This window comes from Coloeus monedula (assembly GCF_965178545.1).
Source record: "Coloeus monedula genome assembly, chromosome: 7".
Classification (NCBI taxonomy): domain Eukaryota; kingdom Metazoa; phylum Chordata; class Aves; order Passeriformes; family Corvidae; genus Coloeus; species Coloeus monedula.
In genome coordinates this window covers 21847483-21872431 of record NC_138787.1, presented here as the reverse complement: position 1 = coordinate 21872431, position 24949 = coordinate 21847483, and the positions used below count along the sequence as shown (strand labels likewise).

Sequence of the window (24949 nt, the reverse complement as noted above, 5' to 3'; positions counted from 1 at the left end):
GGAGAGCTGCAGCAATCACCTTCAGGCAGCATCTTTTACTTCTTGCAAACTGATTGTTGTTGTCTTTCTTGTTTAGGTAGTGATCACTGTTCCTTCAATCTTTCCATGTAAATCTTGTTTTCCAGAACTCTGATCCCTCTCACTGTTTTCCTCTGGGCTCTCTTACACTAGTTCATCTCTTGAAATGGCAACCAAAACAGGACTCAGTATTTCATCTAACAAGGTCTAAATAGGGCAAGATGATTACTTCATGTCTTAGAGTGCTACTGTTGTTTCTGTGTTGGTACACTGCTTGCATTTTTTGGAATGTCATAACCTGAAATCAGCACTTCAGTCTGAAACACCATGTGAAAATAATGAGCATACTTTTACTTCAGAAAGATGATGAAAATGATGGAGTGGCATTTGTGCAAAGTGTGTGCTGTTGCCTCAGATTCAAACCCACGGTGATCTTTCCATATCATCCTCCAGGCAAAACGGAATTATTATTGGGATTTTTGCAAATTTATTGGTGTAGCCTAGACTAAGAGTCAATAAAAAAAAATAGACTAATTTTGAAATATTGAGCTTCACCATCGTCACTGCACTATAAACAGACAGTACCCTTCCAACCAGTGATAGAAAATAGAGCTGAAGGACTGAGCTGTATTAATATTATTGTAGTTGTTGCTGTTGTTAAAAAGGAAACTTGAAAACAGTATGGGGGTGGAAAAACAGAAATATGACATATTGCTATCTTGTATTATCCACAATGAGTTTCATAAAACTCTAAGATACTACAATTTTTGAAGAAATTAGGAGAGTCAAGGCATCACATTCAGTGAAAGCATTATTTCTACCGTAGATGCATAGACCTGCTTATATTTATCTGCAATGTGTTCTCTTTAACAGAAATAAGGTATCATTTGTGTATTTGTGTATACTGAATAGAAAATAACACAGAAAATTACCAAGAGATCAAATTATTAGTTTCTGTTTAGCATATTACCATATAAAATATATTCTATATTCTCAGTAACTCTAAATCAGGAGTAATTAATTGATTTTAAAGATTACAGCAGTATAACTGAAGTCAGCATCTGTTCCAAATGTTTTTCCCCCCAAGGAAATTTTAATGACACATATTCAGATGCAGATTCAAATGTAGTTAGAAAAAACAACAGAGCAAAAATCACCCATCTCCTTTACTATTGGTAAAAATACATCAAATTTTTTCCCCCCTGATAAATAATTTCTCATGAAGTCATGCTGGAGTTTCACCACTCAATTTCTTTACCAGAAATAATCACCATGAAGATTCACAATCTCTTTTGGACATACAATAGGATCTTGCTTTTAAAATACTAGCCTGCTTGAACTTTGAAAGGATCCTAAACTTCTAGCCTTAGAATTCAGATTCTGATTTTTTTACCATACACTTCAAGAGATGTATTTTCTTACTGATATTCATAACAACAGTATAGTATAATATTGTGCTTTGAGACCCACTGGGGTTACACTTTGTCCTGGCAAGCAGGGTATACCCTTACTAGCAGGGTAAAAGCAGGCCTTTGGGAGATTTACTTACCAAGGAATCCAAATACTAGGTTCAAGTTAAAAGGCATAAGGCCATAAAATTATCAGGGCAGATGCCACATCTCTTTGTGTACACCAGCCTCTTCCTCTTCACCCATTGGTGCATGACAATTGTGAAAGGAATTTCTCCAGCAGATCTGTCTCTGCTTTGATGCTTCTCTTTAGAGACAGAAATACTCAAGCAAGTTCAGACCAAGAAATGAAAAAAGAATCTTGAAGATCCACATAAACCAACATGATCTACGCTGTATTATAGAAGAAAAAAATTCTCATAGAAGAAATGTGTGCTTATATGACTGATGGCATGAATAAATATACTCCAAATTATATAAGAATTCTGGAAAACACTCTGATCAACAAAGTCTATAGAACTTGGTTTTATCAATGACATGTATTGTTAGGCTGTATTTTTGGGCAGAAATAATTATAACATTGCTATAATACTGAAGATTTTCCACACAAACCCCTCCCATGAAAGAAAAAAACCCAAGAAATGTCAACCAAAAATTAGGTAAAGTTTTTTTCTTAGGCCCCTCATTCAGGAAAGTCATCCACCATCACTGCCAAGCAAACTCAAGAAAGAGCTTGTTAGAGAGTTCCTTTTGCTCAAAAAGTTACTATCACACATTTCTATAATTTGAGCCTAGAATACTTTCTGAAATTATCCCTTTGCTTTGGAGCATTTCTCTGTGAAATATATGTTTCTTTTCCATATCACTCTTAAAATTAGAAGGATTTTCTGTGATGAAGAGACCCATATACTGCTAAAAACATTAAAAAAAAAGTTGTTCACAGGATTCTTTTATGTCGTTCCCAGAATAATAAGGTCCTCAATGCCTTGGGTTGAAATTCTTTTGGCTTGTTTTCATTTCAGTTTTTTGTCATGAAAATGGTACTAACTGCCATTAGCATTCACTCCAAATAGTGATACAGATAGTAAGGACTTACTTTATGGTTCTTGTAACCCAGAAAAGCTGATGGGATTCTTTGACTGACTCAAAGGGCATGAGCCAGAGGGCAGAATGGAGAATGGAAATAATGGGGAATAAGAGGAAGCTTTCTGTATTTATTTTCTAGCCTCCTGGCCTTGTATCAGTAATTCATGCACTGATACTCTTCACAGAGATTGTTATTAAAAAAATGGCATTGACCTCCCTGGGGTTATTTTCTCAGGTCTAGCACTAATAAAAGTCTGTGCCTGAGGTTGTTAAGGTGGAGAACCAAATGACTTCAGTAGAAAGGCCATTAATGATCACATTAAGCTAACAGAAAGAATATCCACATGATTTTCTAATCATATTTTTCAGGCTCAATATATACTTTTAGGCCAAATACTAAACTTTCAATATATTTATCCTTGTTTCTGACACAGTAATGTATACCTCTAGTTAGTACCTTAGCATTTAGTCATCTTTCTATTGCTGCAAGCTGTTTAGGAAGGGTAGGAAAATCTAGGGCTATGACATACCTATTCATGTCTCATGTTTGTTTTGGACATGATGGCTTTGGAGTCTTGTGCTAGAGTTTGATCAAAAGTACTTTATATATCAAATAGAAAATCATGTTATCAGTGGGGTTTTTTTGATTGAGAAAGCAATGTAAGAATCTCAAACAGTGGTGAATTGTGGCCTTGTTTTCATGAAGGTGAAAAAACAGATTCTACACATTTTAATGCATTAACTGAAAATCAAGCGGATATTCTTTCTTGGTCCTAGGGCTCTTATCATTCCATAACTGCAAAATCACTACTATTGGCTTACTTACCAAACTCTAGAAGATGCAGGGCCAAGTTTCTGTTTTGTGCAATGACAGAAATGACCCTTTTTTTCTGGTATGTCAAACAAAAAAATCCTTCATGCTTTTACAAGCATTTTAGCAGTACAGAAAAATTAAGTGCTGTTGTCATGGACATTCTACTCACACAAAAAATCCCCCATCATTAAGTGAGGGTCCCATGTTCTTGCAAAATCTCTACATTGCAGATACTGCACAAACAACTGGCTTGTCCTCGGTGAGAGCTAGGTCCCTCTGTGGTAGGTCTAGATTAATTTGTCCTTTGGAATTGTGGGAACAGTTGGCAAATTTCTCCTAATTTGCCTCTGAAAAAATTCCAATAATTTAAGAATCTAAGTGTTTATGTAAGAAATATTTGTTGCTTTTCAACGAATAGAAGATTAAATAATCTCTGCATAGCCAGGACACTGAAACAGATATGACTGCAAGTAGCTGAGGGGTGGTGATTGTGGCCACAAAGCCAGGAAGGAAATGAACCTAGAATAATTACCTTTGTCTCAAAGTAGAATAGGTACTACTAGAAACAGAGTTGCAAACTACTTGGAGAAAGCTTTGTTGATGTCTTGTTTCTCCTGAACACCTGTAATGCAGCATTCTGCCTCCCTGGGTGAGTAGATTTCATAAATAAGGCAAGGAAAATAAATACTTAAAGTCTTTAGTTATCAAAATCAAATTGTATTCAGTATTTTATTTCTTTAGTACTATTGGTCCCTCTCCACTCCTTCCTGATGTGACAGTAAAGTAAGTAATCATAATGAATTTTAAATTGATGGACTTATCAGTCACACAAGTAAGATGCTGTATTAGCTGGGAGAGGCAGTTCATATTGCTCAGAACTAGTGTTTTAGACCATGTGCAGGACAATGTCCACACCACTGCATCATGTTAATGATTTGTTCTACTGAGATTATATATAAACAACATAAAAGCTGGAAACTTATTTAAAAGCAATAAAAATGAAACATAAGATACTACAGAGTTAGAGAGTAACATCAAAAAAAAAAAAACAACATAGAGTTTGCTGAAGGTACACAACATGGATTAGAGTCCCTCATTTTCTTGATTAAAGCTAGGTCACATTGTTAGCTACTTCAAAATACAAAGATAGACGGGGTTGTGAGGACACAATTTTTGATAGTGAAGGCATAATCTTATAGTAACTTTCTGCATCTATTTTCTTTCTTCTTCCCTCAGTTTTTGCCAACTAAACTCCATGAGGTCCTTGTGCACAGAAATATCAGGAAAATATTTCATAGATTACAGTATCGAGTGCTATTTTTCTTATTTCTCTTCTGAATGAGAAATTGCTTTTTATATCACGTAAGTCTGCACTGGTGGCAGCCACATCCCTGAGATGAAATTTATTACCTGGAATTCTTTGTGACTTAATCACACCAATGGAGATTTTTTTTCAGCAACTGGAAAACTTAAAATATTTAGATACCTGAATACCATTCCTAGGTACTTCTAGAAACTTTAAAAATTAGAAGGAGCTGTAGGACTAAGGGAGCCATAAATAGGAAGATGTGTCATTAGATATCCTAAAAATTCTTTATTCATCATAATAGACTCTTACTTGCTGCTTATGATGAAAAGAGTAATCAACTACCAGTGTAGCAGTACTACTAAGTCACAGATAAAAATCATCAGGTAAATGTTTTCTCTCTGTTGCTAGAATTGCTTTTCACTACTGCATATAAACAGGAAAAGGTATATAAAGAGTGATCACTTACTACTTGAAGTAAAGAAAGATACCCAAATCCTACATTATCAAAGTTTACTTTCACGTTTTTCCATCGGGCACTTTGATTGTTTTTTATGAGTTCCTCGCACTGACTAAAATTGTTGATTTGGTCGACTTCAAACCTTTCATCAGTTGTGGTGTTAACACAGTAGTAGAACTTCCCAGCAAACAGATTTACTCCCATGATGCTGAAAATTAGCCAGAATATAAGACAAACGAGAAGCACGTTCATGATGGATGGAATTGCTCCTAAAAGGGCATTCACAACCACCTAGTACACAAATACAGGGGGAAAGAGAAAAGAGTATAAGCATATTTACAGCAATACATCTTTGTATACTGTTTCACCATTCCTTAATAAAGGCTTATTCAGAAACTAATACTATAAATTTTAAAGCAGTACATTAATAACCGTAGCATTGCATTGTTCTTTTAAAATATTAACAGTAGTACATGTAATGAAAATGAGTGAAAAAATGAAAATAATTAATAGAAAAACAAAAAAGAAGACCTGGCAGTAGTAAGATGATGCCTGGCACTGATGTGTTCTAGATAAAAAAGAAAAATGTGCTAAATGAAAAATATAGACATAATAAAATTCTAAAAATGCATGAAATCATAGCTTAAAAAATGTTTAAAGCAAAATGGCAACCTGTAGATTTGATCAACAGAGTTCTGAAATTCAAGCTGAAAACACAAATGCCATGAATCTAGAAACTAAGCTCTACATATAAGAATTATGCGCGAATTAAATACAGAACTTTATTGCCTTATTGTTCCATGCAAGATTATAACAAAGATTAATTTCTTTGTATATGAAAGCAAGACAGGTTTGCAGTATGTTTCTACTTGAATCAACATAATTTATTTCAAGCTCCAGTCTTGTTTTTTCATGTATTAAGTTAGCAATACCCTTCATTTATCTAAAAAAGGATGTATTTAGGACTTCCGATTTTGCATTTTTAATTACTTTTGGGGGGGTTGCCTTCTCAGACACTTGCAGGCAAGATGTCAATAAACCTGATGTAGATTAAAGGTGTATTGTTCTGATATTACAGTAATTAATCACATGTGTCTGTCAGACCTATCAAAACTTTTGTGATGAGAAATTGTTTTTCATTAAGTATCCAATTCCAGATTCTCATTTACAAGTTATGTTTTATTTTAAATTTTACATTTTTTCTTCTGTAAACTTTTGGGACCTGGTAGGAAGGTAAAATAAAATATAAAGCAGGGCTCTGATTCTTGGTCATCTAAGTCCTGCAGCAAGGCAGGAAAAGATTGGCATGGATAGTGGAATATATTAAGTTGGCTTAGTCCATCTTTTTTCCCCTACGATACAGATGCATCCTCCCCACTACCAACATAGTTGTGAGCAAGCTTAGAACTGCTCAATCTTACTACCTGTATTTCACAGCCTCTGGAATATGGAAAGTGGAATATTGTGGTTGTGTTATTTGTCACTCAGCACCCTCCTCCCCTCCTCCTCCCAAATGTTATGGCCAGGAGTTTGAACCTGTTTAGAGATCTTAGGTAGAAATGTTATTTCCAGGCTGTATTTTCTTATTTTCTTTTCATTTAGAAGGGTCTCCTCCATTGCCAGACAGTAGAAATGGGACCTTCCTGTAACAGAATAATCCTTATCTTTTATAAAACCATGATTTAAAAAAAAATTTAGTTATTCTTTTTTTTTTTTTTTTTAAATATCTTGTGGTTTTGGTGATTAAAAGATCCCAGTGATAAATCTGTTGCTACTTAGCTTCATGGAACTGAGAACAACATAAAAATTAGAAATGGAATTAGAAATTCTGAAATTTGTTCCAAGTCTGACCTGATCTATGACACTGTATTAGGCTATTGCTGCTTTGAAATTCTAGGCCAGCTAGTGCTTGTCTTATCTCTTTTTCTCCCCACTCATAAAAATGTTCCAGATGTGTTACACTGATTGAATTCCTCTGTTTAGTCTTGATGAAAAACCTGAAAATAAAGATGTCAAGAAAGAAAGATGGGAATTTAGTTCTGCAACTCAAATAAGTTAAGGTTACCTCTGCTCACACAAAGAATGGTTTTGCATGAATTGAGTGCCTGTAGCAGTTACCTTTATAACAACCCTGACATCCATTGAACCATAGCACAGATCCAGAACAGGCAGCAGAATACTAACAGCAACAATAACTGTTACAACAATTATGAATTGATAATAGTTGTAGAAAAAAAGATTTCTACAAAAAGCATCAGTGTTTCTTGCATCTTTAGATGAACAGGTAATGCAGTCTCACCACTGAGACTATGAAAAGATAAGCCACATCTTCTTGGATGAAAAGAGAACAGCTTCCAGCAATTGTTCCAACAATGCTTCCAACAACTTATTTCATATAGGTCACTGAAAACCCATCAAATGGTAACAATTTTTGGTCACTACTGACCTGGCCTGGATGCGAACTGGTGACCTAGAGATGAAAGGCTCTGTATCCTATTACCAACCCCTTGAGCTATCCAGTCCCCCTGGAAGGTTTTTTAAGAAAAGAAGAAAAGAAAATTAAAACTTTTAGAAGTTGTTTTCTGTTTGCACTTTTTTTCTGTTTGATTTTTTTTCCCCAGCAGTGGAAACTGTATTTTTACATGTTGGTCAGATGCTCATCTGACTATAAAGTCCTCCTTAGGAAGAAGTCTTTAATTTCTTCAACACATACCGTTGGAAGTGATTGCCTTAACAGCTTTTTTTTTTTTTTTTTTGTATTTGCTTTAGGAATTAGCTCAGGTATCTCAGGAAAACAAGGACATTAACCTAATACATATCCAGGATAGCACCCATGCATACACAGACAACACCTACACACATAAGCTACAGCAAGTGGACAGAAGAAAGGGAGAACCAATTGAAAAGTGAACTGAAAGCAGAAAAGAGGTCAATTAGCATTTCTTAATGCGTTAATTGAGCAAATAAAAATTGTCATTCTCAGCTTGTTGGAAAGAGTCTGTAGAAGGTTAAAAGAATGTTGGCAACTACAGCTCTTATTTTTATTTGCTCTTTAAATCTTTATCATGATTCAAAATGCATTTTTTATTTTAAACGGGGTGGTTCTCTTGGGCCTATTTTTTGTTATTTCTTGATACAGAATATAATGCCAGTAAATTGGAAAAAGATGTTTGCATAGGTGTTTGTTTGGTTTTATAAATTACCTATGCATTTTCTCAAGCCTGGGATGTTGCTGGTCAGGCTGACTCCAGTGAGCGAAGCTGCAACAGCCCAAGTTGATTCTGCTTGTTCACCTTCCTACAGCTTCAGGTAGGTGTAACAGCAATAAGAAACAAGTGAGAAGCAACACCTGATGCCTAAAAAGATGAAGGGGCTCTAAACTATTTTACATTTCCAGTCAACATTCATCCAGGGGAAAAAAAAGTCATTGTGGGAAACCATGTCTCCTCTAGAAGAAGGCAGTATTTCATACATCTACACAATTTTTCATGTTTAAATTTCTGTAAGATTTATCTTCCAATATCAGATTTATGCAAAAGATACAAGAATTACAGCAATACTAGTTGTATGTCCTATCGTTTGGCCAATATGACTTTATGTCAAGACAAATTAGTAGTCCAGTTGTTTTTCATGGTTGCTGTTTGTATCTTCTTTTGGAAAACTCTCCAAAAAACATCAAAACTGGACCAAAAATCAGGTTTTTTATCAGAACTGCTCATATGTGCAGAAAAAGGATTGTACAAAACACCAGCTTATCCCTGCTGTATCAATAGAATATAAGGAAGCTTTACTAGATTGAGCCCTGCTGTGGCAGACATAGCCGAACACAGTGAGATATGGATGTATTTTAGTTGCCAGAGGAGAGTATTTTCCATAGATCCTGGCACCTCAGCCACCACAGGCTTTCCAGGAATTCCTACATTGGAGCTGAGTAATGGATGTATCAAGGCCTCCTGAAATCTGTAAACAAACAAGGAAAAATCTTGGTAGTACTTATCCACTTCTCCCATAACTTTTGCAGATTCTGTGAAGAAGTTCCAAACTCTGTTCCTGATGCAAATGAGGAGGAAGTTACCATCTTTGGGATGGAAAGGGAGATTATAGGACTGTGTCTGGAACACTCTTTCTACTTAAAATTAAAAAGTACTTTATTTGCCTCCACTTGGAATGTGTCAACTTCATAATTTTATGCTTAAATAGGAGAAGTTCCCAAAGAGCTGCCAGAGAGAACATTTACACTGAAAGATGGAGAAATGAGCAAGGAGACATTGGCTTAGATTCTTGGTGCAGCACATAGGTAAGATTGCTGGAATGCGCAGGAGGTATGCCATGAATGGACACGGATGGAGGTGCAGGTGACATACGGGATCTGAATTTAGCATGTGCTCATAGTGAAGGACCTGGGGGACAGTACACAAGGAAGTCTAGAAGATTCTGAAACCACACTGACTTGACCAAGTAGGTATCAAGTCACAGACAGGTGTATTCTCTCTTAAACTGTGGGAGAGTTGAGGCAAGGGAGGAAAGGACATAGTAACTGTATGTAAACATAAAATAACTATCCCAGTCAGGGGATCAAAAGAGCATCTGAGGCAGACCATGAAGAAAGCCCATCCCTGAATCAAAAAGATTAGCACTATCTGATTCTGTTATAATGGCTTTCTGTTCTCCCTGGTACCATAAAACTGATCATGGAAACTGCCTTTCTCTGAAGTTAGAGAAGGCACTTCTACAAGTCATAACACAGCAGAAAGTCAATGGGATGGAGGAAATGGTTATGGGCCTTAATTTAGGAGCAGCTAAGCCAGTGGAAAGTGTTTGTCACAAAAGCAATGGAGGTAGTGGACCTGTGGGCCAGCCGACGGAATTAAAACACAGCCCAGTGCCGAGGATTAAGACTGACCCTCAGTAGAGGCTCCGGGATCTCTGCCACAGTTGCTTAGTGTGAAGTTTGGAGGTGCTCGTGAACGAAGACACCTGGTGATGCAGTACAGGAAAAATATAACCACATGAGATACCCTGTCTCATCTGACTGTATACATGGAGCTGGATTGAAGATGTATGGCTCTTGGGAGGGAAAGGTTAAAATTGGAAGATTTGGCGAGGAGGGAATAGTTTCTCTCAAAGTGAACTTGCAGCTGGGAATGCTAAGCATGCCAGTGTGGGAAAATTCCATTTATTAGGCCTAGTGTTGTTTATCCTCTGCCTGTTTTGAGAAGTAGAATTCCTGTGTAGAGATAATACACTCTCACAGACATGCTTGAGCCTCCTGCTGGGAGACAGAGAGAGATCATAAAAGCACAGCTTTGTGATAAGCTGCGCATGCGCGAAGTCCTTTCATATATTGGGGCAGGCTGCGAGCCCTGCTGTCCCCACAAGGATGAAGTAATCCTAAAGGAGCCAGCGTCCCCATGTGTCTCTGCCTCCCAGCATTGTTCACAAGGTAATGAAAAAAGTTTACTCGTTGCATTTCAGCTGTGTTTTGGTGGTCGCCCTGGTTACCTGTCGATTCACACAATGGCTACCTAAGGATTAAAGTTCTTTATGTTGAAGGGATAAATTATACATATATCGCCACAGAAGTACTGTAGATGGGAATTTTACTCACAGATAATAACAAAAAATTATCCCATTTTATCAATGTTTAGATCAGGTAATAAATGTATGTGATATTGCAGTCTAGCAGATGAGGACAGAAAGTGAAAGGAAGAAAGAGAGAGAAGGAATTGAGGGAGAGAGAGATTGCAATAATCCTTTTACCTCAAAACGACTTGTTTTCTCATTGAATAGCTTGGAATGGTACCCTGGGAAGAAGCATGCTGCATATGCTTGGTGATCAGCTATGAACCGGCTATAGAGACAACAGTGGATGAAAGTTAGGTATGTCTGTGAGAGAAAGTGCAACCTACTTGACATGATCCAAATAATGGTTAGGGAGGAATCAGGAGAATTTTTAGATTCTAGGAACCTAAAAAAAGTAATTCAAACTTTCTCATTTTCAATTAATTACTCCTCTATTTTATCTGAATGGATTTCTTGCAAGAAACTAATTTTCCTAAGTTTGTCCCACAAATAGAAATCAGAGTGATGCACCATGTTGGTATGAATGTATGATCTATAATCCACTAACTACATTCCATTGTTCCAGTATTTACCTGACCAAAAAAAAAAAAAAAAAAAAATCCCAACCCAAACAAAAATCCCCACCAAAATTAATATCAAATACCCCCACCCCCCAAATGAAAAAAATTAAACCACAAACCTCCCTAAACCCCTTCTATCAATTAAGAATTTCACATAACCCAACTTACAGCTGTTCTCTTGTTACTACTGAGCACATCTGAGAAGTTTGGCTTTGCCATTAAGAGGTATGTAGTAAAAAAACTAGTTTCCACCTTTGCTACACAGTTTGCCTTAATTCTATGTCCATGCATGTATTTTATTCTTAATGATATGACCCAGGATTATGTAAGGCCAGAATTAAATAACATTTAGAAAAATGTTTAGAAAAGTTGTAAGAAATTTGAAAAAATAAAAAAAACTTTTATTCTAGCAAAATAATGCTTGTCTTTAAGTCACGATCACTAAAAATTTAGGAAACCAAAAGTTTGTAGAAGTAAATTATGATGGTGGGACTATACAATTATTTAGATCAATTTTTTAAAAAGCAAGAAAGGTTGTTTCCTGAAAGAAACAATGAATGCATTTTGCAGTGTTAGGCATGAGAAGCACCTTGTCTGAACCAATTAAAAAATTATTTATGACAATGTCTTCAATTTTTTGAGTAAAATAAAGACAGTACTGGGAATATACAGTGAAGATTGTTAGAAAACTACCATTTCAAGCAGTGATAGTAAAAAAAAAAGTTGTATTTAACTGAGAATATGCAAAGGCAGGCAGGTGGAAAGAACCAAAGAGACCTGTCAAGGAGTTACAAGTAAATCTTAACCTGAACAGTAATGAACAAATAAAACTGAAGTAAGGGATAAAAGATCTCAGAGGAGGAGAAAATCAGTCCCTGAATAAGCCAATTATTGTATTTTCTACTTTTCTGTAACTGTTACTGGACAAGTGCACATGACTGAAGAATGCTTCTGATAGTGAATTTTATCTTCAAAGAAAGCAAAATACTTTCTCAAACAATGCACAAACTGTTTTTATAACACTTGGTGCTGGAGGAATTTTATGCTATTGTGTGGTGAGTTTGTATCTTGGACTGCCACAATTGTTAGCGGAGGTGTTTAACTACATGATTCTGCAGTTCTGTTCTAGCTTTTATAAGTTTAACTTGTTTAAAGTAGAAACACATGCCTTTGTTATTCACGTTAACAGTCTATTTAAAGAGAGCTACACTGTTGGATTTAACAGAAGACTGGAGGCATTGGAGCAGCCTGATTCTGTTTCTCACCAGAAATCAAGTATGCAAAAAGTACTTTTGAAGACAATGTAGAAGAAAAGACATAATTTAACACACTGTATGATAAAATACAATAATTATCTGCCAAGCAGTAAATCACATGGCTCCACTTGTTTGAGAAGACCTGGTATATATTGTAAAGAGACATGAGCATGAAAACATAGCAGTTATTTGATGTGGGAATAGTATCTTTATATTTCACTGGATGCAGTTAAAAAAGCCCCAACTTTTTGCCCTCCTTGTTGCATTAATGAAATGTTGTCGACTTTTACACACCCTATAATGTTTTCAATTAAAATGCAAACTATATTATGTATCCCATTCAAATTTCATTAAATTTTGATCCTAACAGTAAGAGTTTTCTGTAAGATACAACAAATACAAATCTGGAAAAAAAAGAAAGATAATACTCTTACTGGCATTTTATAAAAAAATTACGAAAACTGGTTTCCAACACAGGCCAAAGAAGACTGAATTCATATTCCAAGAAGGGATGTTATATGTTATCTGTTGTGTGTGTACACTTAGAGTGATTTACTTAATGTAACATATAGGGTGTTTAAAATTATGCAAAAACTTAAACTGCAATTATATCAATATCTGTAGTTGTGATTATTCAGATCACAGTATTCTGGAATGTGTTTGATGTATTATGAGTAACGTTCAAAACTTTCTACAGGTTATTTTGAATATATAGCTATAAACTGAGTAACAGGGTAAAGCATAGATCTTTCCAAAACAATATAAAAGCCAGATTGAAATTTTTAAACAAAGCCAACTTCTATCTCAGTTAAAAAAGCAACTGAAAATCTTAAAATAGCTGAGGTACCTTTCTCCTGCAAAAAAACCTCCAGAAACTCTAAAAAACAAAACTAATTTGCTCATTTTCATGTTTTTTCTTTAACATCAAAATTTCAAGGAATTATTTCCAAAGACTTAAACCAATTGAGAAGCAATGTAGGATGGATATATAGAATCTACTTTTGCTGGTACTGGGATTTGCAGATAAGGTTGTCTCTTCTCGTAACCCTTAATATACAATGTAGTGATTAGTCAGACTGTACTCATTAAGGGTAGAAAAGGGGGAAATACTGTACCCATAATACAAATTAGGGGAGGAACAAGTGGTCCACCCCATCCAAGCTGAAATGCATCCTAAATGAAATAGAAATATATAGCCTGTTATTAGTTGTGAATCTGTAATGACAGACACTTGATGCTATGTTTTATAACTCAATTATATGAGGAATGTTTCTTTCGTACTAATGAAGTTTTGAGTACTCTTGAAAATGCCTCATTGTCACTTTCCTGGTAAGGGAATCTTAAGGAATAGCCATTGAATTTTAGAGGATATTTAAGACATCAAATGCTCTAATTTAATTTTAAAAGTTATTAAATTGGACTGGAAATTTGAAATACTGTAAATGTTTAAAGCCATCAGCCAGAAATATGCATAAGGCATGCAAAACTGAAAGTGCAAGTGGATTTCAGATTGTTCACTGCCTTCTACTATTTCTCTAATAAATCAAGCACAGCATGACATGCTTTATTTTGTGAAATTAGACACAAATGCATGCTTTATTGTCGCTTAATTCTCTAACTCAGCAAAGCAAATGTACTCAGTATTCTATATTTTCAAGTAGCATACCAATTCAGAACTAGCGCAAAAGCATTATACTGCGAGTACTAAAAAGCTAAACAAAAAGCAATGGGTATATTCAAATCTCAGTTTGCAGCTACTTCTGCTTAGTACATACACTTAGTACATACACTAATTGAGATGAGAATATAAACCCTAAGACAGAAATTTAAATTAAATTAAAGCAATCCTTTACTTTGCCTTCCAGCATCTGGGTGGAGTCGGTTTTGAGATTCAATATAGAAAGTATGAAAATTTCTCAGAATTCAGTATACTAGCAGATATTCTAAATGCCTTTAATAGGGCAAAATTCACTTCTGTGCTTAAGGCAAGCACAGGCTGTGGATCACTTGTACCCTATTTTGGTACAGGTGATTCATGTATCTTATATTTACTTTGGAAAGAGAGAATTTATCCCATTTATGAAACAGCATAATTATAAAATTAAGTTGTAACTAAAGAGGATAGCTGAAGACTTCTAAGAACGTATCTTAAAATCTGAAGTGTGTTTCATATTTAGGCATAACAAAATAGTCATTAGCATTTACTGACTGTGTAAAATGCTGCATTCTTCCTATTCACCAGAATGGAAAACTTACTTAAGAAAAACATCGACTGAATTAAAGTAGCGAGTACTTGGCAAATTGTTTTACAAAATGATCCAGAGCCTTTTGTATATACAGCCTCTTGTGGAACACTTAAGATATTCTACATTTTCAATGCAAAATTTGCACAGTTTTGAACATGGGTAAACAGTAAAATTTAAATACATGCTGAATAAAATCTCTGTTTTATCACAGCTCAGTGTAGGTATGGGCAATATAAGAAAGCAAAGAGGGCTGATTTATTTTTACTTTCTGCAGGCAGAAAAAAGAATCTCTTTTTATGAATTCTTATGTAATGAACTCAGTTTCTGAGAAGACTGCAATTTGACTACAGTCTTATGAGCTGGTCAATTATTTATTATTTGAATGTTTTACTGTTCGTGAGTCATTCATAAAGTAATGCCAACAACTGTCAGTGAGCTGTTTTGAATACTTGCCAAGTGCTTTGGAAAAAACCACTATTTCAGAAGTGCATGTAGTAACCATAAGGCCTATATATATTTGGGCAGTCAAATCTGAAAAGTGACTGGAATCAGGTACTTCATTGACTACCATTAATATTGGAGGACAGAGCTGAAGCCTATTTGCTTTTCCAAGCTTGTCTATGATTCCTACAAAGTAAATTGCTCATTAATTATTAATGTTGTGTAGCTGAAATTCTATCATATGATTGGGCTTCTGGCAGAGTTTCATAGTTATTCAGCAAGCAATAGGGGAAAGCAGTAATTAGATTTCAAATAACAGGTACCTTAATAACAGCTTCTTTATGCATGAATATCCTAAATCTTGTAAGTGGAAAATTTACTAAGGCAATCAAGTAAAGATACAGAAAAATGAAATAAAACATTTGGCAATCAATTTTGACATCTTTCTAGAAATGACCTTGTCTTCCAATATCTTTTTAAGAGCTGCATTTTTTTCCTCCCTGCGTAATATCTGTACTGGTCTCCCAGTCCTCCTGCAGCTGACCAGAACATCATTTAAAAAGTAAAGCTGACAGCAGTTTCCCAACATTTCTCTGCACAAAACCACATACATTTACCTGAATGTTCATGAACAGTATGTACAAAGAAAGACAAAGAGAAAATGGCTAAATCAAATAGTTGCATATTATGTAGTACTTGACCAGCTCTTACCCTCTTGAATATCAGTTCATGAGTTTCAAATAAAGAGAAAACTGTTAAAAGTCAATTTGCTGCATGAGGCTGAAATTTAAATCTAGTAATTATTGGTTAGCAATGTATTTTCTGCTGCATTCTGAAGTAGAGATAGGTAGTCTGCTGAATACAATTTCAGGAAGAGAATTCAAAGCCTCGGTTTGACTTCATTAATCTTAGATTTTTTTCTAAAGATTTTGCATTGTTTCCTCTTATGTTTCTATGATGCAGGAAAAAGCATTCTCTTAAAGCATATTTCATTGACATGCATATAGAGTTAGTTCGTATTCAGTGGCTTTAAGGAACAGAAGGTATAAACAAATGAAAAAATAAGTCAAAATGCCTTCTTGAGTGAGATGAATAGTAAGCAGGGTCTCTAAATTATTCAGAGTAGCAAGAAATAACCTTATATACATTGTATTGAATATTGAATAGAGATTAGTTGAAATACAAAAGCATTTACCTTACAAAAAAAATAACTTCATACAGGAATCAAAGAACTTGATTTGCTTTTTTAAGTCAGCCAAACTCAGAAATAGATTTAAACCACTAGTGGGTATGAATATATCTGTAGTATCATCTAATAAAATTCAGTGGGGTTAGATGAAAGGGGGCTTATAAAATATAGTGAAAAATGAAGAATTTCAATTTCTATCAGAAAATATCTTTGTTAACTAATGCTAAATTAGAGTCCTGTATAAATATTGTGATATGTTTATCAGTAAAAAAACTAATAAAATTTTGTTACATTTTATTTATTATTAAGACTCTGTTAAGAGAGTTCATGGTTGGCGATTTCAAAGACTCATATGAAAAACTCCTGAGATTGGCTAGAAAGTAAAGTAACCTTAATAAATGTAAGTTCTATGTGATACTGCATATGGATTCAGGTGAATTGATGAAGCTTTTTGCTTATCTGTTAGTAAAAGATATGCGATAAAAAGGTAGTGCAGCCCTTCTGCATGGACTTGTCATTCCTTGTTGTGCATGCATGTATTCTTTCTATGCATGCATAGTTTCAGATTCTTTCATGTTGTCTTACCCTCATGCCTTCAAATCGTGACAAAGCTCTTAGAGGTCTCAAAGCTCTTAGTGTCCTAAGGGACTTAATGGCACCAAGTTCAGAGTAACCCAATGCATTTGCTGTTAAGCTAACCAAAGAGACCTATATGAAAACAGGAAAGTAAAAATTATTATACTGTACATTTTACTTTACATACCATAGATGTGAGATATACACTTCGTTAGAAGATTCTAATTTTGGATCACTTTCTTCAGGAATAGGGAGTCTTTCAGGTAAAAAAAAAAAAAAAAAAGAAAGAAATAATATGAAAGAAGAATAGGTAAACAAACAAAAATATAATAAGATAACTGATATCTGGAAACATTAGTATTTCTGAGTTTCATCCTTTGCTACTGATCTGAGGGCACTTAAAACCACAAAAATTGAATTAAATTAATCTCTCCTTTTTACCAATTTAGGTATTGCTCTTACTTTTTCTTTGTTTCACAATACTGTTGGGATCACTAATTATGGTTGATAATGTCATTTGATTGCTCACAACATAAGGGAAAGATTGAAGTTTGTGTTGAACTGACACGTGGGTCACAGAACAACATTGCTCCCCTGAAAATTAGTAAATAGGATTATTTTTGCTACAGTCAGTTATACTGGATAATCCTTTTGCCTGACTGCTGAAATTGTGTGCTTTACAAGCTGATATTAACCTGGACTATGCTGTTTCTAAGACCTTAGAAGAACAGTTCCATAGGTGGAAGAATTTGACAGGCCTTTATATGTTCCATGTCCCTACATTACCTCAGTGCAAGATACCACATTCTGCACAATTGCTATGGCTCCTGTCCAAAATATTACCTTCTGTTTGTTTCCCATTTCCCCTGAATGTTCCCTCATTATGCTGTTCTAATTCCTTAACTATTTATTGGGCCAAAAATAGCATAATGTTCTCATGTACTCTTTCATTATAAAAAACAGTGTATCAGGTAAAGAGAACTCTAGGACTGTGCTCATATTTAAAAACAAGCATTATATGTGAAATTTTTAGCTTTTAAAAGTTAATATCTTTTCTGAACTTTTCAGCAATTCTGGCAACCCACATAGCTTTGTTCTTTTGAAATCTAAATTTCTTTTTCCAGCACATTCGTCATATTACTAAAAACTTTAAAGCTGCTGTAATCTAAAGCAAAATTAAAGAAAATATCCAGCATTTGTCATGAACTAATTCAGACACTTGAATATGTACTATACCTTCACATAATGATGTATGCAAATTCTCACATTCACAAGATGGCTTTTTTGGATATTATGATTTAAATAAAGTCAAATATTAGAGAAAATTAGTTTAGAAAAGGAACAGCTGCTTCAGCTTGCATGATTCTTCAAACATTTTTGTTGTAGGTGTCACTTAGGTACCCATTTTGAGAATTCCAATACTAAAAAACAAAGTGTTTTTCAAGAGAGGGTACTTTCTTTGTATGAAACATGGTTATCTGTATCTGTATATGTGGAGTTGAATTCTGGATCTATTTAAACTATAATGTACACAAATCAAAAACGTTGAAAACACCCATCAAACCCCCCACCATCCCCCCCCAAAAAAGCTGAAGAAAATTAATTGCTCTGCTTAGCCCTTGTATGATGGCAACACTTGATTAAAAAAGCATTGGATTTTTGGCAATACTTTGGGACAATAAATTCTTATAAAGTTTGCTTTTTGTCTATTTAGTGTACATTTCTAAGTCATTGAAACCAGGACAAAAAAGAATCTTAAAACTGAGCTTGTTCAGTACTTGGTTTTTGTATATGTTTTACCAGAAATTACTGTGTTGAAAATACAGGGGCTGGTTCTGGTTTTGTAACTGTGTAAAACATAGTATTCGAGGTTCACCCACAGAAATTCATGAACTGCTGAAACAGTATGCATTCCTGCACACTTGGAGGTTTTTTCCCAGGGGGTATACTTAGGATATTCTTAAATTCTCCATAATTGTATCAATGCGTCAAGAAATGTTCTCTCCCATTTCACAGCACAGTAACGTAGAACTAGAACTATCAGATAACCCTTGCAGCAAAGATTTCAAACATGGCTGTGAATGCTGCAAGCTCAGTAGTATTTACTGTACATCAGTACTAATTAAGCCACACTACCAATGCTGGAGATATATCTTGATTTCCTTGTGGAGCCCTAATTTATCCATATGCTGAAACTTGTGGACATGATGTTCATTATCTTGCCAAAGGTGTTTCGATTCAGATGGGTGTCTGATATCTGGTGGATCAGACACCCATCTGAATGCTGGATTCAGCCTAGACCACAGCAGGAGGAATGGTGGGTCTGAGGGCGGGAGCGAGAAGCCCAGGCCAAAATACAGGGCAGCAGGACTTCTTTCAACAGCAGTGTTGGAATAAACCCTCTAACTGCCTGTGGGACTACCATGTCAGCTCCTTCTGTTAGCAGGAGAACTTCCCGTCTTTCTTAAATCTGTGGTATAGCAAGGCAGTGCTGCAAGCATAAAGTGAAAGACAGAGAAACATGGAATTTTTTCAGCTACTTTACTTTTTAAATTGAAAAGTAAACTAGTTGGCATTATTAGATACTATGGTTGCAGAGAAATTAATTTTAAAAATAATCAGATAAATATAAAAGTGTCACTTAGGAAATGCACAACATACATCGACAATCAGGAAGTCCAGCCAGCACCAGGCATTAGTAAAATATGTTTGGTAGCCATAGGCCACCCACTTCAGCAGCATTTCCAGAATGAAGATGTAAGTGAAGACCTTGTCAGCATATTCCAGCATGGTCTTGATAGTTTTACGTTGTTCAATATATATGTCCTCAAAAGCCTGTGAGTATAAACATTCAAAGATATGTTATTTTTTTGTTACTGCACATGCTTCAGGTTGTAACACAACAAACCAAATAGGCAACAAAAAAAGGAAACAGTTTTCAAGAAAAGGCAAGGGTATGTAATTTCTAGGCGATGCTTCTTTTTCTGAAAACTCAGTATATACTCATTTTTTCCCTATGGAAATATATTTTCCAGCTCACAGGAGAAAGAAGTAGATTTTACACAGCAACCACTCCACTGGTCAGAGATTTTTTAAAATGTATTTATTTATTGCTGATAGTGAATTATTCTTCTCAGATCATATTCCACAGTGACAAAGAGAATTGATTCTGCAAAATGTTGTGCCTGACCTGAATCCTACTGAGGTCATTTGGCTTGTATGTAGGTAGACCCAATTGCAAAATCCAGGGCCATAGCTGTAAAATTTTCAGGACAATGACAATACAATCTACCTTCTAAGTCCTCTGGATTCCTGAAAAATTTAAGTTATAAATCATAAAATAAGTTCTTCCTTTCTTAAAAAACTTATTTATCTAAATCAATTACTTGCTTTATTACTCTAATTTTATGAGATACATAAAATTTCTGAGCTCCTTTCCATGTTATTTACGCTTTTTGTGTTCTCATTTTTAGGCACTTGAAAAAAAAAAATAGCTCCTGATTTTTATAAATTCTTCAATTTTTTTCCTTTAATTGCTTTCAAATTTCAATTATGCTATTATTTCTTATGGTGTCTGACTGATTTTATCAGGCTGAAAGAACTGGAATGATCTGCTAGCTTGCAAAGATTTGGATATTTATTGATACTGAAATTCATTTTTACCCAGCCTGCTTTTGAATCACTTGACATGTGTCAGTTCAAATGATTAGTGTTTGTATACCAGACATCAGGCTAAGATCTGTGTAATTCTGGTTGCTTAGATCAGGCACCATGGCACCTGACCCTCATGTATATTCACTAAAAACTGGGAAGTCAGCACATGTCATTTCATTTGTACAGGTGGGATTATGCCAGAGGCTGAGCGAGCAGCGCTCTCGGAAGCAGAAATGTGTCTGCTCCCTGCCTGAGAGCCCTGGGGAGGGGTTTGCAGGCAGCTTGCATCCTGCCTGTGCCTGCCACGTTTCCTGGCTGTGATGGCAGTGAGATTTGTCTGGAGCATGTTCTTGGGGTGAATATTGAGATACAGTGCTGGCAGATACAAAGAGACCTTTTCACTATCACAAAACACTTTAAAGGGTGAGCAGAGTCTCACACTTCCAGAGATAATCTACTGTCTTTGAAATATTTTCACAAAATAAAGATTCTGTGAATGACACCTTAGGCTCACAAGCATGAGATACTAACACCATGGGATCTTGTCTCATACTTCCTCTAATATAGTAATAGAAATTCACCTTTTTCAGATCTCCCTCCACTACTTTTCTCTCATTTAAATTCTTGTCATTGGAGATTTGCTCCACTTGGTTGTATGAACCAAAATTCTATAGTTTAGACTTGAGGTTTTTTATTATTTAGAGGGTTTTAAATGACAGGAAAGGTGTCACATGGTATTGCATAAAAGTTGTTTTTCTGATGGTTGTGTTGATATTAGACCAAACAAAAGCAAAATAATTCTCAGAGATGTAGTTAAAACTAGTGATAGGTATTATCATAAACTGCTAACAGTATCAACAGTATTTTAAAGTGTTGGGAGTGGTTTTTTTAAAGTGTTGGGAGCTTATAATACAATTTTGCAACACAGTTTTTTTTTTATTATGTAGGAAGTTAATTTGCCAAAGGGTAATTAAATCTACCAGGGTAGATGCTAGATATATTCTACATTATCTAAAAGCAAAGAGTTTGCCTAAGAAACTTCACCTCAGTATATATCCAGGCTCACTTTAATTTAAAAATTCATCTCTAATTTCCTTATTCTTCATCATTATTTGTATTTTTGAAAAAAACATATTATTGTTAGGGTTTATTTCATTTATTTTTGTAGATTTGTATTATGGTTGGCTTCTTTTTTATTCTGCCCTTGCATGTTTGTTAGAGCAAATTCATGTTTTTACAGATGTCCCTTCCATCATGAATATGAGTCAGTAGAAGCTGAATTGTAAGTCTAAATAATAAATTCTTAGAAAGGAATCAAAAAACCCCACACAGTCTTAGCTTTTTTTGCTGTTCTAGCACACAGCATTTATAGGACTACATAATCCAGCCCTGGCCCTTGCAAGGTGTTGTGAACTATTTATGCCATTACAGTTCCAAACACTTCAACAGTGACAGTTCTTTTCCCTGAGCTACATCTGTAAACAGCAGTGAAATAAGAGAGCAAACTCAAATAACAAAGTTTGGTATTCTCTTCTTCACATGTTGCTCCTGTCCACCTGAGGTGTACAGTGGTGTACACTGCCACTTCCAGCAATGGAGTTAGGCTCTCTCTAATCACTTATGTCTGTTCTTTTGTTGTTGAGAAGAGACTTTTTTTGCTATTTTTCCCAAGGCCTGAATAAAAATTTAGTCCTATCATTTGAAGACACGGAATTGTGTTAAAACAGTGTTAGAAGAGACAATTTTAAGGAGTCTCCTGAAAACATGGCAACATTCTGTTCATGTTTTACTTACCAGAGCTCCACTACTGAGGAGAATCATAAAGACAATGAAAGTCTCAAACCAGTTGTGTTCGACAATCCTGAAGCAGGTTTTCCTGAGGTTCCACCACTGCTTTCCTCTCCCTTCTTCTATACTTACTTGACAGCACTTGAACCTTCTTACACAGCCTTTAGAACAGTGTAGGTAATGAGAGGAGGAAAAAAAGAAGAGACTTTGTTGAGTTGTATTCATTTTGGTTATGCATTCTGGTAATGATACAATGCTATCTTTACTGTGCTATTTAGTTAAAAACCAATAATTTTTCACCTAGATAACCTTCTTTTACTTCAAAGAAAAAAAAAATAACATTGAGACAATTGGAATTTACAATTTAATGAACCAGCGAGAAGAAAGAATTTCTCATTTATCAAGAAGTAAGTGCTCAATACAATGCACACAAAAAGATAAAAGCCCATGGAACATGAAGCGAAATTATAGAATAGAAAGTAAGTGTTAAAATATACAAAATCATCCAAATGTCAGGTAGGTTTATGTAGTAAGATATGAAGAAATGATATTAAACTGTACCTTCTTTTGTTCAGGATACTCAATTCAGACAACGTTGCATTCATTGCATGAAAAATCTAAGCCTCTTATCTGAATTCTGGGCTTTTCAGTACCAGCTAGTTTATCTAACTTGTGCCCCTAATATATTTAAGCTTTTATGATTTAGCTGCTGACTTTTATGTAGAAAAATACTAGTTAAAAATAATGGTATTTTCCTTGACAAATCCTAGACTGTTACAGTACTACCTCTTACAAGTTCAATGTAAATTTCTAAAGAATGGTCTGTTTTCGTGTCCAGAAATAACCCAACCTGACAATAGCATTTATTTTCAAATGTCTAAATCTACCTTTGCTTACAGATACCAAAAATGGCATTTGTATCTTTACATTACTCTTTTAAAAATATTTATTTCCCCACCTCCTTCAGAGGTACACATCCATAAGGTTTCTTGCAAGGAAATGCCATTGGAAAAACATTTATGACCAGATTGTGGTTTTATTGAATTGTGGGCCAATAGAAGGAAGAATGAAAGATGAAGGAGTCCACCAGGTGAGACTGTTCTTGTCCCAGGTGGCACACAAGGCTCTTGCTTCTCCTTTTGCCAATTTGTAGAAGATTCATTTAGCATTTTGCACAAGACCATTTAGGTGCAGTTTTTATTGATCACTAAACAGCTGTTTTAGTAATTTATGCTTTATAAAGCACTTAGGCATCTGTGAAGAATATTTTTTAAATAGTGAGTTATTTTATTATCTAAGAGATTGTAACTAAACTCATAAAGTACAGTAACATACTAAAATTAAACTTTCAATACCATATTTTTCTTATTTAAAAAATAGAGATACATTTCTGATAAAATGTTTTCTTAACTGTTTATCCAATATATAGTATAATTGTGATATCAGTGTCCATATAATATATTATGGACTAAAAGTACTACTGCTAATAATCAGCGCTTAAACACTAACTAAAGGATAGTATGATTCATAAATCTTAACTTACATAGAAAAATTATTCTGCAATTCTATTAGTAAGTATTACTAGTACTTTTGTTCCAAATACCTTCTGTGAAGCAGGCCTCTGGCTCCTGGGCTTCTTCAGGTTCAGCTTCTGGTTGTTCCTCTGCAGGAAGTCCAATATCAACTGTGCTACCTTCAGATGAACTAGATGAATTTAACTTCTGTAAAGGAAAGAAGCGTCACAAATGCACAGTAAATAATTTTAAGGCAAACATTATTTGATTTTGGAGTAAGTAAATTAGACAATGTTTTCGAATGTTCTAGACTTCAACATAAGTAAATTGCTGATAAACATCTGAGAAATTTATATAGCCTGTTTTTCCTCCTGCACTGTATGAATCTATTAAATAGAAGGTGTAACACTAATAGATCAGACTTTAAATAAAATTATGCTTTAAACTGGAAAAAAAAGGGTAATGATGCTAAACCTGAGAGGATTTATGACCACAATAAGCCATAGTCATATTGATCCCTTGACCTACATAGAAATAATGAAGCTTTAACAAATATGCAGGAATTTGTAGTGTCTACTGAAAATCAGGTAAGAGTCTAAAAACAACTACATAAATGAGGTGAAAGCTCAGTGGAATGAGGGGGAAAAGCAGAGAAGGCCATACTTCAGAGGTTAGTAATTCTAGATTAAAATTGCTGAAAGTCTAGCTCAGAGTGAAGCAGAATCTGCATACAATTAGGCTGAGGTAGTTTAAGCCCATAGAAAACCAGACTCTGTTTTATCAAGAAGTTTTCAAAAACATGATGAGCATAAAGAGAGAGGGGCATAAGGTGGAAACCAAATTTAAAAAAAATAAAATAATGAACTTAAGCTAATGCTCATCCTAAAAATTCTAAAACTGTTGTAACATAGCATGCAGCTGGAACCTGGTTGCAATCTAGCTCTTTGGTATTGTGGCTAAAACTTGGCCAAAATTGTGAAGGAAATATATTGAAAGATGTATGGTTAAACAAAATAATGAAACAACTGCAATAGAGATCGCTGAGTCTA

At 34.9% G+C, this 24949-nt stretch overlaps 1 protein-coding gene across 1 annotated transcript in view; it reads right to left on the bottom strand.

Annotated features, from left to right (window-relative positions):
* The window catches only part of LOC309574965 (sodium channel protein type 1 subunit alpha-like), a gene marked incomplete at both ends in the record, with an annotated part of 62629 nt that overhangs the window by 6135 nt on the left and 31545 nt on the right, over positions 1-24949 (bottom strand). Inside the window, 5 exon segments of the mRNA XM_082285009.1 lie at positions 5103-5384; positions 16954-17076; positions 19606-19779; positions 22393-22547; positions 23990-24107. Of these exon segments, the coding sequence (XP_082141135.1) occupies positions 5103-5384; positions 16954-17076; positions 19606-19779; positions 22393-22547; positions 23990-24107 (852 nt within the window).